The sequence below is a fragment of the Centroberyx gerrardi genome, chromosome 18 (assembly GCF_048128805.1).
Source record: "Centroberyx gerrardi isolate f3 chromosome 18, fCenGer3.hap1.cur.20231027, whole genome shotgun sequence".
Classification (NCBI taxonomy): domain Eukaryota; kingdom Metazoa; phylum Chordata; class Actinopteri; order Beryciformes; family Berycidae; genus Centroberyx; species Centroberyx gerrardi.
In genome coordinates, this window is record NC_136014.1 from 5,886,852 (window position 1) to 5,900,446 (window position 13,595).

Genomic DNA, 13,595 nt, shown 5'->3' on the forward strand with positions numbered 1-13,595 from the left:
CTTTGTACCCATTTTACGGTCTCAGATCAGAGGAGGAAAGCAGCCATTTTCTACTGTGGAATGTGAATTGCATGCTAATACTCTGCATGAGGCCACTGACCAGACTGACTCTGAATATGTGCAGAAACAACAGGTACTTGCATGTCTCTATATTATAACATTGCATTGACATACTGTATGATTGTGTTGAGAATGGGTAATTGTCTGACTGTCCTGCATATGGAAACTCTCAAACAGTTAACCAGAGTTAACAAACAATTACATTTCTAGTAATGGGGATTAGAGTAAGTGAAGCTCCAATGCCATGTCAGCATTGTCCACTTTTCTGGTAGAATATGTTTTGAACCACAGGGGGGCAGGCATGCACTTTTGTGTCATTACATCACATTGGTAGTTAACCAGCCTACAGTATTATCCAAAGACCTTGAAATTGATATACATCATTTGAAGGCAGGCAGTTGGACAATCAGATAGTGAGACAGACAGATGTTTGAGTTCAGTTTCTTGGAAGTTCAAAGTACGCATTCCTCCTAGGCATGCCTTTCGACTGAGGGCACCGCATCTGTCGGAGATCACGTTGAAACCTTCCGAGAGCTTTGTGAAACCCTGGCACCAAGCAAATCCTCCAGCCTGGCTACAGGTCAGCCGAAGGACTCAGGTGGAGGGCGGGAAACAGGATCAGAGCCCGGCGGCACAGCGCCCCCACAGGACAGGTGAGATAATGCTGGAGAGGCATCATGGGGTGTAATGTTTTGCACATACCTCTACGATTGAATAAGGAAAATGCCGCATCCCACAAATGTATCTCCCCACATTTCATTGAGGACTTAAAAGAAGAATCCCTCCTGAAGCAAAATTCACGAGTCATTCCTACAGTCTTGGACAGCGCTGTTTGGATTTGTGGTCATGAGTGAATCTCAGTGGAAGTCAGAGTTCACACGGGCCTTGAAAATCCTTGAAAGTTTGTGGATGTGAGAAAAATAAAATAATGCCTTTAAAAGTATTTTTGAAAATGGATGGATGGCCTTTAAAGTACTTGACTGATTTATTTATTTTTCATTAAAATGTAGTACCCACATGTCTCTCTGTCCTAGAATCAACACTTATCATCATGGAGGTTTGTGTTAATATAGCAGCAGTTTTAAATTGAATGGGTTCAACATGACTTCTTGAGTTGTTGAGTAAACAATAAGGCCTCTATGGTGTCTAATTTTGACCAATGTCGTGTCTTAACCCAAAACATGCCAATCTTGAGTCCTTGAATTTGACCAAACAAGACCTTGAAAGTTATTGAAAATTCCTTGCATTTGATGTCCAAGTGAGTGTGGGAACCCAGGGTCCAGTTTCCTTTGAAGGCAGTTGTACCTTTTTCTTATCATTTCTGTGTTCTTTGGCTCATTTAAGAATATAAATTTGTCAATTTAATTGGATTTAGCTCATATTTCAGATGAAAGCCCAACAGGAAATTTAATTTGCAAAATTAGTTCCAAGGTAGTCTTTGTGCAAAAAATTAAAAAGCCTTTATTTCATGGCTTCAAAAGGAGCACAACAAACTTCAGTTCAGGGAAATTTAATTTGAATTCAGTTACAATTCAACATTCAGTTCAGAACATGTAGGTATATTGAATTGCATTGAATTGGGAATTGCAGCATTGAATTGAAACAGACAGATTAGTTATTAACCATTGTCACTGAGTAATCCTTCAAGCCTGTCTATTAATTCTAATGAGATGTCTGTTGGACAAGGAGATTTTAACTGATTGTCCTGGACCTCCCCCTGTTGTTGTATGTTTCTTACCTCAGCAGGGGACAACAGCTCAGAGGTAACACCCTGCTGACAGCAACTGGCACACAGGCTGGCCCGCAGCCAAGCAGCAATCTCCCACAGACACCAAGCCTGGACTGCCCACAGCAAGACCTCTCACCTTTGGGTAACGCCGGGCCACTGCAAGCATCAAACCGCCCGCTACATGCCAATATCCTCCCATTCCCACAAGTTCAGGACTGCCCACCAGATAGTGAGGACCTCCTACCACAAGCTAAGGGCTGTGCAGTACCTGGACAGGACCCAGGGAAAGATCAAGAGCCTGCACTGCATGCCAAGGATCAACCACTGAAAGCCCGTCTACTGCGAATCCCACAGAGCCATCAGCAAGGCCAAGCTCATTTGCAGGTGTGGAGAGATCACATGGCAGCTTTTCTTTAGCTTCAGCTTTTCGCCACTGACCATACTCAGCATCAACAGTGTCTCATTTAGTGGGGATGGGATCCAGCCACACTTTGTGATTGAGACTGATAAGAGGGTGTATTGTTACATTAAAATCTTGCCTAGTGCAGCTAGAGAGTCTTCCTTAATGATGCAGTACTGCTGAAACCATAAATGCAAATACTAGATGGAGAAAATTGTGTGTCTGAAATGTTTGGATATTTGCATAAAACCTATTTTGTGTAGAAATTAGATTTTTCATTTACATTTGACATGACTTAAAGCAGTTACATTTGAATGCACTGTGTACATTAATCAGCCATATCTTATTTACTTTTTTACGTCCCCGTTAAAGTGGCCATTGGCCTTTCCCTAAGCCTCCCTGGCCAGAAACAAACGCAGCAGTTTGATTGGCTGTTCCTGGCACTTTTAAGCCACAGCACCAGCTGTAGGGCGCTAATCCTGAGTAATTGGATAGGCTCACTACTCTATCTTTTCTCCTTTTCCCCACTACACTGTTGCCACGCGCCTCTACCGTCACCAAGGCGATCGTCAGGGGTGACATCATGGAGACCAAGCAGGAAGCAGAGCGGACGGTTATCCCCCAGGAGGCTGCCCCCCCACAGGAAGAGTCCTCCTCGGAACAGGAAGCACTGGAGAGGTAAGGGTTAATATCGCAATCAAGCTTCACTGTACATTCTTGTTGTTTCACAGAACTGTCTCAGCCCTAGTTTATAAAGTTTCAACTGGGACTTTACAGATTAGTATAGTAGAAGAAAAATCTAATTGAAATCCAGGGTAAATTCATCCTACAGACATCTGGATCAGCAATCCTGTGGCAATGACAACTTTAATGCATTTTTGCAATTGTTTTTTAACTTAACGTGTTTTTGTTTATACCCCTACCTCTATTCACTCTATTCTCATTTACATTCATTTTGTCTTTGCTGTATCCTGTTACTAATTTACTGCTGCAATTATCCAATTTCCTCACAGGGATCATTGAAGTTTCATCTTATGTCATCTTATCTTATTTCTTTATATTTGCTATCAGTACTATAAACAACTAATATTCTCTTATTAATGCAGACAAATTTGTGCGCATGAAATAGCAATGAGGCCCTCAGTTAGTGAACATGTGTGTCAGTAGGTGTACTGAGGGGACATTTGAGTGTTAGTGTATTATTGTATTATCTTTCTTGTTCCTGTTTTTATCACACTTAACAACACAAAATTATCCTGAAGGTATGACAAAGTCTTCATTGTACCTTGTTTTCAGTTCAGTGAAATAAAGATAAACATAGCCACTAGTGAGATGAATGTGACATCACAGGTTTTGCACCATGCTCCCTCCCAGTAACTGAGTGAGTCGTTGTGTACATCTTCTACCTTTAGGTACAGAGACTCCTGCTTGGCCTTTCAGTCTCAACTCCAAAAGAACGGGCAGTGTTTGGAGGAGTTTATCCCAGACCCAGTCACCATCTCTACCCTTCGGACCCAGCAGAAGCACCTACAGGCCAGTTGAAGCATCACTTAAGTTCCTTCAACAAATCACTTGATACCACTAGACCTTTAGTTTTGGAATCCTCCTCTTTAAATGCATTAGACTGCACATTACTTGTGCTCTTTGCTGCATCTTGGTGCATTTCTGAACTGAAAAACCAAACCAGTGTTAAGCAGTCGCTTGCAAGATCAGTCCCTGGGATATCAAATTATTTCTGTGATTACTTTTGTAAATATGCATCCTCTCAACAGACTTTAAAGCAGGAGACGGAGGCGCTATGGTTTGAGTTTGAGCTCCAGTATGCCCAGGTCTCCCAGTTCCCCCAGCTGATGACGGGGGAGGGACAGGGTGGAGTGGAGAGGGACAGGGTGCAGCTCATTCAGCAGTGGCGGGACCAACAGATCAGCCTACAGACCAGGTACAGTCCACCTCTCAAATTACAAGTATTGATTACTCTATTTGCACCAGAAGCAGCGTTGTACCCCTTATTCTTGTTGGTGGTCTTTTCTCAAACATGCTCAACAGGTATTGTTTTGTGTGTGTGCATTTTAAGAGACTAAGTTCTAGGATATATTATGGTCATTTTGTGCTATGGGGCAGTAAATATCTTACTTGTTGTCTCTTTAATATATTGTTATTGAATATTATCATTTCAGTAACTTCACTCAGAAGTGCCATCATTTCACAAGAACTGAAAATGTAAAAGATGTTGTTGTTGCTTTGGTGTTTGTGTTAGAATGGCATCCCTCGAGACCACTGCTGACCTGATAGAGTCTGCAGATGGTCAGATGGCACTGATCACAGAGAAGCTGGACCGGATCACCAGAGAGTCTGTGGACATCTCTTCCTTGACCCTGGGTTATCCTAGAACTGTATCTGACTTAAAGGTATGTCTATGCTCTATTCTAACTTGTTTCATTCAGGAGAATATGCATATATTTATTAATCCCTGATGCAATCCTGATGCAGAAAATGGATGACAGACTGCAATCTGAAATGAGAAAGCTATCAGGACGAGGCACTGAGGAGGAAAGGGAAGGGCCGGACCCCACTACCGATTCATGCCTTTGCCACGCTCTCCATAACCGCGTCCATCATGTCAACCAGCTGAGACAGCGGCTGGAGAAGGTTCAGTCAGCTGCCCAGGCCCTGGAGTGCTTTCTGGCCATGGTGAGGGAAGCCGAGGCTGAGATTCCAACCCTGCTAGCAAACCAGGAGCCCAGCAGGCAGCGAAATGAGGCAGTCTGGGACCAGGAGAGAGACTCCTGGCAGGCAGCAATGCAGCAGGGGTTGTGCAGTGCCAGGGAACAAGCTGAGAGTGTTGACAGCCTCATAGAGGCAGCAGGGATGACTCTGAACTTGGATGGTGCAACAGTGACATGCTGGGATGTGGTGGCATCTTTGTCCCGGCGACTTGAAGAGGTGGACAAAGAGTTGACCGGAAGCAGGAGGGAGGAGAATAAAGAGAAGGAGTTATGCCATCCGGGAAGGGAGCAAATACCGGAGAATGAGGAGTTGAACCCTAAGGAGACGTGCTGGACAAAGACCAGGGATGATTCACCTGGGCAGGGCCAAGCAGAGGAGCAGGAGCATCACACTCCAAGTGGGCTGGAACTAGAGTCCGGGTTGGAGCCTAAAAGGAGCAGGTGGAATGAAGAGTCCCGGACACAAACAGAGGAAGAGCAGAATCAGGAGGAGCACAAGGCTCAAAGACGGATTGCTGAGGGTGAGGTCATAAAGGCCAAGGCCCAGAGAAGAAGCAGCCAGGGAAAGAAGGAAGGAGAAGAGAAGAAGAGCACGATCCAAAGTAGATTTGCCTTACTAGCGGCGCTGAGGGAGATACAGGGAGCAGCTGAGCGGCTGGGACTGCAGGAGCCCACTCTTCCTGCTGTCCAGCAGAGGTATCACACTGACCTGGGTCCAATAGTATCTGCAAATAATTCTTTAGTGTTTGTTTTAGCCTGCTTGGAATATCAGATAGGTGGTGTTTACAGTGTCAGAACACTGAAGATAGTGTTATGTAACTAAACTGACTTTCAGATGCTCTAAATGTCTAAGCCTAGTTAATAAGTTAATAATCCTCACAAGTTAATAATTCTCACAAGGCAATAATAATTATTCACAAATGCCATTATCTCTGCTCCATCTCCATCTCTATCTTCTCTCCCTGTACACCAGTCACTCAATACACAAACGATTGTTTCTTCCTTGGCAGGGTGCGTGCTTTGACGGGGCTGGACAGCCGTCTTGCCGACCAGCACTCTGAGCTGCAGTACCTGCGTGATACATCTTCACAATCAGGAGTTTCTGATGTGAGACACATCGGAGAGGTGGAGGATCTCTGGGTGGAGGCTCAGAGAGCAGTGACTGAAAGGTAAGGAGAGGAGGGGTGGTAAGAATTGAGCAGAGTATATGAAGTTTCATGATTCCTGTTTCAGTCTCTTATGGTTCATTATTAAGTCACTCAAGTTGTGTGCAGTAGTTTTTGATGCGTGGGTTTCTGTGTGTGTGTGTGTGTGTGTGTGTGTGTGTGTGTGTGTGCGGGGGTGGACGATTTACAGGCTGGAACAGTGTCGTGTCCTAACAGAGCTGCTGAAGAGGTTTCAGAGCATTCGGGGTGAGCTGAGCTGTACTTTGCAGAGAGCAGAGTGCACCATCAGCGAACAAGCCTCCTACATGGGCAAAGAGAACCTGCAGAGACTCCACTCTACGGTATGCTGCACAGCTTAATTAGCTTAAAGGAATACAACTGTTTTGGAAGACTTACCCATTATGTGATGAGAACATAGACACCAAAATCATCCATGTGTCCCAAGTAGATCATTGGCTCTGGTTCTCCATGCTAACACTTTAGCATACTGTACACTACATGTACTGTTGAGTGCGTTTGTGTATTTATTGTGTGTGTGTGTGTGTGTGGTTTCTCAGGTTCAGGCAACGAAGGCAGAGCTGAATGGCCTCGGCGATGGGATAGAGGAGGTCCGCAGTATCTGTAGGCAGCTTCAGACTCATCTACGTCAGATCCCAGAATGCACCATCATCCCGTTTGAGGGCGAAGCCGACGCCCTCATGGACCGCTGGCTAGATGTGAGTTAGGTCATTTTCAAATCTCACCTTACCCTTACCTACAGTACTTCTACAGTAGTTATTTTGCTGATTTAGTGTCATAGTCCCTGTATTATTGTATTGTTATAGAACAAAAGAAAGAGATTTTGATGAGCCAAGACTGTATTTTTCAGGTTCTGCATTCATTTGTGTATTTTTGTCACTTTTTTAATTGGAATACTTCATTTAAGAAAGTAAATTATATCTTTTTGCATTATTATTATTTATAATATAGTAGCTCACCATAATACACACATGCACCATGTACGTGTTGTGAGATGGATGTGTAACCTGTTAGCATTAATCTATAGCTTGTATCTGTAACTGGAACTCCTGCAGGTAACAGAAAGAACAGACTCTCACCTCGACAACCTCCACCTCGGCCTGGCTCTGTGGGATGGGGTCCTCCAGCTGGGGGGGGAGGTGGAGAGCTGGACCGCCAACAAGCTGGCAGCGTTTACTCATTCTCCATCCTTTCAGACTGAGGAAGAAGTCAGGGCCTTGCAGGTAAAACCGTCTTGTTGTTATCGTTCTGTTGTTTTGTGGGCTGTGACCTCTCTGGGCCGTCTGATGGGCAGTCACAGGGTGTCCAGTTTTCTCCAGTTTGCTTTGAATGATGATCCCTTCTCTCTGCCTCCAGGATGAGATCCTGGCCCAAGAGGAGAATATGGAGCGTTTCCACTGTAGAGCCACTGAGATCCAGGTGCTGCTCCAAAGCACCGAGCCCCCTCTGGAGTTGCAGGTACAGCATGTAACTGACTGGGACAGAGTAACCAGGATAACTAGATAGATGTAATAGATATAGTCTTGGAGTAATTTTCGACCCCAATGTAAGCCTGGACAACCATGTTAAAACAGTTGTGCAGTTGTGTTTTCTATGACTCAGGAGACTTTCCAAAATTAGAGGTTTTCTGTCTTTTAATCACCTGGAAACTCTGATCCATGCCTTTATTTTGTAACATCTTGACTACTGTAACTGTAACCTGTATAGCTGTCTAAACCAGCAGAATCTCCAGATTAGTCCAACATTTTACAGCCAGACTCCTGACAGGAGCTAAGAAGCAATGTTACCCTCATTGAACACACTGACCTTTCAGACTCATACATGGGGCCTCAGTGCCTTGCCAGAGATTGATCAGAGTGAGTTATGACCAGCCTTAATTTGATTTCTCGTTTTGTCTAGGTGGTGGAGACCCAGATGAGAAAGAAGATGGAGCAAGTGAAGGAGCTTTTTTGTGAAGTGGAGGATGTTTACAGGCATATGGTGGCAGCTAAGGGACATGTCAGTGCCAGGATGGCCGAGTGCCACGACTCCCTCCAGAAGATTCAGGACTCCCTCGTCACTCTCAGTGGCCCGGATGCTGCAACAGTCCTCGCAAAAATTCAAGTAAGGGCCAAGCATGCAAAATTGCATTCTAAATACATGTTCAAGGTGCATTGTGCAAATGTTTTGCATATAATCACACCTGTCTCATCAGCCTAAATCACAAAGTGGTGCTGCAGCGGAGAAGAATGTCCCATACCCACTAATTGAGATGCTGTAGATTCACCCTATTTGTCCAAATAAAATTCTGGTATTGGGTGGTCATTGGTGGGAAATCTATTTGGGCAAATCAAGTGAAACTACGTCATCTAAATTTGTATGGGTGTATTTTTACATTAAATTCTTGCGTTTTAAGAATGAAATTACATGTAAAATTTATGTTTGAATTATATACTGCAGACATTGATGGCCAAGGCTTTAAAATCCTAATCTTTCCTCTAGTAAGTTCTCTGTAGTAACTTCTCTTCCTGTTCAGGATATAGGTGGCCAGCTCCAGACCCAGAATGATCAGGCTGATGGGCTGCTGGAGGACCTGCGTCTCATGGCCTGCATAGCCATCCCAGAGAGCCTCCAGAGTCTGGCTGTGGATGGGATTCAGCTGCAGGAGGAAATCAGAGCCACCCACCAGCTCCTCTCTCAGGTGGAGGAACAGACTGAGAGGGATGTCCAGGCTCTCACCAGGTAATAGAGGTCACACTTAGAAGTTTCATGTTCAAGTTTCAAGTCGACTGTCACGTGTAAAGCACATGGGTTTACACATCTGCAGTGAAATGCTCAGTCATGCCTCTCTGGAACATGCATCTACATAAAATGAATCAACATAATATGTAATAATACCATATATGCATTAGAATGATAAGGATGTGAGACGAGATATGAGAGATGAGCTTCTGGTCAGGTTTTTTTGGACCTTGATCAGATGCTTTCTGTTTCTTTGTCTAATAGCTGCTTGATCACATGTGTGCATTCTACGGTCGAGTCATTTTGTCACCATGATGTCACTTTAATTTATGTTGTGCATATGCGTGTGTGTGTGTGTGTGTGTGTGTGTGTGCTTGCATACGCATGTGCGTTTTAGGCTGCAAAGGGAGAGTGAGCATCTGGAACAATGGTTGCAAACTGCTGAGGAAAAAGCAGAGGAGGATGGTAGTCTCCTGCAAGAGGAAGCATTTCAACAAAGGTAACAGCAAAACAACAAAGGTTTTCTAACTCAAGTAAAGGCATATGTGAATTAACAAATCCTGTAAGAAGGTCTTAAGTGAGGGGGTGAACATTTTAGGTTTATTTATGAACTGTTATTTGGCACATTTTGCCAACAGTAGATATTCATACTAAATAACCATTTTGTTTCTTTCAAAAGATGATTGATTAGGATGATAACTGTTACTTGTGATTGTGACATGGGTAATATAGAGGCAGATGTGCTCTATTAGACCATGAAGGCCTCAGAAAGCAGTCAACTCAAGACTAAGAACTGAAGATTTCAGTGAAGAATAAGGCAGAGAAACAGGTCAATGGTTTAATAAACCAAGTACATGTGTGGATCTACAAAGTGAAAGACAAGCTGCAGTGGCTCTGCCTGGAATATATAGTGATTCTGACTCATGCTAAGAGTCATAAATGATGGAGGTTTGTACAGCTTGTTATTCACTATTGACTCATCTATAGCTACATGTCTGTTTCTACTGACACGAGAGGATGATAGTAGAAGTATTGGTGAAGATATTATTTATGACTCAACAGATAGTTGTGAGTCAGGACTAGGTAGGTCACAGCTGTACTGATGTGGTGAAGTGGAAACAGCAAAAAGGTCTTGTCCAAGGTGCAGGAAAAAGAACCAAAGGAATTGACAAAGCTTTAATACTAAACAACAAGGTGGTTCGTCAGGGTTACAGGATTGAAGGCATAGTCAAAAATAAATATCTTCAGTGACATCCAAAATGGCTGAATGGATAAAAACGAGTTTTAATCCCCTCACTAACAAATTTGACTGTGAATAAACTTTAACGGAGTGTTGACTTTCTGCTCACCTGTTTCCATGCAGGGAGAGAACAGAGACCCTCAGTCAGCTTCTGTCATCCTTACAAAGCAGCACGCTTAAGCAATCTACCTTGGTGAGAAAGTGTGGCAAACTGCTGGACCGATACCACAACCTCCAAACCAACATACAACAGGTTGACTCTCCACTCAGCGAAAGCCTCGGCCTCCAGAGTCCCATAGAGCAGAGTCTGCACAATACCCAGGTAACAAACCCCACCTACTTAAATGTTTGATTTCTGTAAATCTTATTCTGTACAAATCTGAATATGATCCATTTGGTTATTGAAAAGTTGTACAAATCTTAACATATGACTTTAGACACATCAGAGGTGGTTGCTTGTCATTCTGTTATGTGTATCACTAAAAATGCATGCACTCACAGCAATGTATGATGTTTTGGATAAAATGGTACCAACAGTATGTTACTTACCTCTATATAAACTATCTACACTAAGTAACATATTTCTTACAGGCTGTAATAAGTGTGATGGCAGCCGAGGCTCAAACCAGCCTCACTCAGCAAGTCAGTAGCCTCCAAAACCACAAGGGGGCACCACAGAGTTGCATCAGAGAAAATGTGGCACAGCTTGAAGAGAACGGGACCCAGAGAGTTCAGCGAGTGAAGGAAGAAGCCTCCTGTCTACAGAAAGCACTAAAAGACTTGGCTGAGCGTTTGGGAAATCTGTCTGGGGACGATGAAGTGTTAACTGATATCAGCCAGCTTAAACAACAGTGGTGTAAAATCCAGGTAGTGTTAAGGATCCTTCATGTTACCTTATCCCAGATTAATACTGTGTAATGAATTCCTGGAGTCATGCATTCTTCATGTATACACACACACATACAGAGAGAGACAGTAGGCAATACTATCAATGACAGAAGACATTTCTATCTTTCTCAGGACTGTGAAACCAGTTTGACAGAGTTTGCTGCAAGAGTTTATGACCTGCAAAACACAGGAGAGTCAAAGGTCACACAAGAAAAGCTTCCTGCAGATGTGATTTTGACTGTCGATGAAGTTGCTAAAAAACTTGACAGGTACGATTGCATTCCTCAGAATGAATAACCATCCACATAAAGCCACCGTATGTTCACTAAAAATATCCATGCTGCGGATACAATCACTTTAAAGGTGCTATGTGTAGCATTTTAACATCAGTAAGTCACTACAACATTAATATTGAGACATTGGTATAATTACTGTAAACAAACAAGAGTAGCTCCTTAGATGGGAATGTACTGTATTGGATTGCTTTATGGCACAAAACAGGAAGAGGGCGCTGTTCTTCCAGCACAATCAAAAGCAAAAGCTTTCAGAGTTTCTGGGAATGGCAGATGGAGTGAAAGGCTGATGGAAAAAATCACTTCCAACATGTTAATCCTTTTCAGTAAAGCGAAAGACAAAACTTGTCAAGTAGCAATATCCCTAATGTTAAGAAACACTAACAATACCACCATGGTCTCATTTATTTACAGCAAATTGACCAAGGAACCACAATTAGTTTGACAGTGATATGCCGATGTTTAAAAATGTGACACGTAGCACCTTTCAAAATTTTAAAATCTCATATGAGCTCCTTGTCCTTCCGCACTGGTTTGCTATCTCTCCCTCTTGTTCCATTGTAGCCTCAGTTCCAGTTTTCTCCAAAAGAAGCAGGAGTCTGCAGACAACACTGCCAGCAGGGTCAGAGAGATCATCAGTCAGCTGCAGCAGTGGAGCCAAATAGTACAGGCTGTACCATCACATTCAAGCCAGGTAATACTTACCAATCTGCCCATACATAGTTATCCATTCGTAAATACACAGATAGTTAATGGAACGTGTAATTTGTTTGTATTCCTAGCTTCCATTTCACAAAAAAAACACGATTTCAGGCAGTGAAATACTATTCTGTTCTGTCCTTTTTTGTAAATCTTTAACATTGTGCCTTTTATATACTGTGTGAAGATGTGTTTGCAATCATTTAACTGAAGCTGTAATCTCTGCCAACAGAACTACCTAAAATAAGTCATGAAAGTCATAAAAGCTTATTTAAGATGAAACTTTAATGAGTATACTGTATGAGGGCCAAATGAATAAACCAACCAACAATAAACCATCAATATATACAGAACATTGTAACATTGTTCCTCTGAATAATAATATGAAATCAAATAAAAACAATGATTATTCGTTGTCTTGATTTGAACTGGCCCTTTCTGCTCTTGTTATGATCCATAAGTGCATGGCAATGGGTTGTTTACAAGAAAGCACAGTAGCAGTAATAACTCTGTAAAGAATATGCTGTTGGAGTGTGCACTTTGTGTTAATGCCATTACTATTATATTTTGCCCCATACTGTCTGCACAAAAATATATGATTTGTCTACCCAGGTAGGCAGGAGATTATGATTATTGTTTTGCAGAGCTGTTCTTAAAATGGATTTGTTTCCCTGTGTGTGTTCTTCATAGGCGACTCTGGATGAGGGTCTGCAGCTTCAGCAAACCCTTCAGGGGGCACTCTCACAACGAGACTTTTTCCTGAACTGTCTGGGACAAAAGCTCACAAAGAAACTGGAAAATAGTGCCTCAAATGCCCTCAACAAAAGCACGCATCTGCTCGACACCTTATCTAAATGCCCGGTGAGTTTCCTTTTAGTCACGGAAGTGTTAATTATTCAACAGTCCAATATTATTATGGTTGGAAAGATGATTATAATCAGGTATTTACTATTTGTGTTTGATTTTCTGGGTTTCACAGCTGAGCCAATGCCATGGTGAAGTGCAATTGGGCAATAAAGAGTTGCATGGCACAACTGATGAAGAATCTTTTAGGTGTGATGAAACTATGGCCATGTATAGTCCTGGGTCCCCTCACCCTTCTTCCACAGGCTGCAGGGAAAACTCTGAAACGGATCAGAATGACAACAACACTCAAATCAGAGGGACTTATTATACTTCAGAAAAAATGTATCCTTGCACAGAGCCTGCCATGGAAACATCAGGAAGACCAAGTGTGGAAGCCGATGGAACAAAACAAGACCAAGGATGTATTTCTATGCAGCAAGCAGAGACTTCAGGCATGTGCACTGCAGGTAGCCTCATGCAAACACCCAAGGAAGATCTCTTAGCCCCAGATCAACTCCCAGGCACTGAAATCCCAGGTGTTTTTATATCAAAAACCCATGAAGACACATTGACATATATCAAACCAAAAGAATTGACGTCGACTCCACCAAAAGTGGCCACCATTATGTTGGAGGCTGATCTCAACCAGCGGCTTTATGGCACATCAGATGTAGATACTCTCCAAGTCATGCCGATAGATGATGGCAGCACCGGTTACATTGATAGCAGTCCGACTGCTCTCAGCAACGGGCTCTGTCAGGCCTCACAGTCACCTCCTGGAAGCAATACAGAATCTTCAGTGTCAGACT

General features: G+C 43.0%; 1 protein-coding gene across 1 annotated transcript; it reads left to right on the top strand.

The window, feature by feature from the left end:
- The first annotated feature begins 3,320 nt into the window (after nucleotides 1-3,320).
- Nucleotides 3,321-12,703, top strand: LOC139928705 (uncharacterized). Its single transcript, XM_078290073.1, has 18 exons — nucleotides 3,321-3,352; nucleotides 3,602-3,722; nucleotides 3,962-4,128; nucleotides 4,447-4,597; nucleotides 4,680-5,611; nucleotides 5,926-6,084; nucleotides 6,272-6,422; nucleotides 6,639-6,797; nucleotides 7,155-7,322; nucleotides 7,456-7,557; nucleotides 7,999-8,202; nucleotides 8,615-8,820; nucleotides 9,218-9,319; nucleotides 10,184-10,382; nucleotides 10,652-10,927; nucleotides 11,081-11,217; nucleotides 11,806-11,892; nucleotides 12,631-12,703. Exons 1-18 carry the CDS (start codon nucleotides 3,321-3,323, stop codon nucleotides 12,701-12,703), a joined length of 3,426 nt encoding a protein of 1,141 aa, XP_078146199.1.
- The last annotated feature ends 892 nt before the right edge of the window (nucleotides 12,704-13,595 follow it).

Excerpts from the sequence above, each read along its gene's own strand:
- LOC139928705 (XM_078290073.1), top strand. The coding sequence starts at position 3,321 with ATGAGGCCCTCAGTTAGTGAACATGTGTGTCA. Across the intron at positions 6,085-6,271 it reads CAGAGAGCAGTGACTGAAAG|GCTGGAACAGTGTCGTGTCC; the intron begins GTAAGGAGAGGA and ends GACGATTTACAG. Across the intron at positions 10,383-10,651 it reads AGAGTCTGCACAATACCCAG|GCTGTAATAAGTGTGATGGC; the intron begins GTAACAAACCCC and ends TATTTCTTACAG.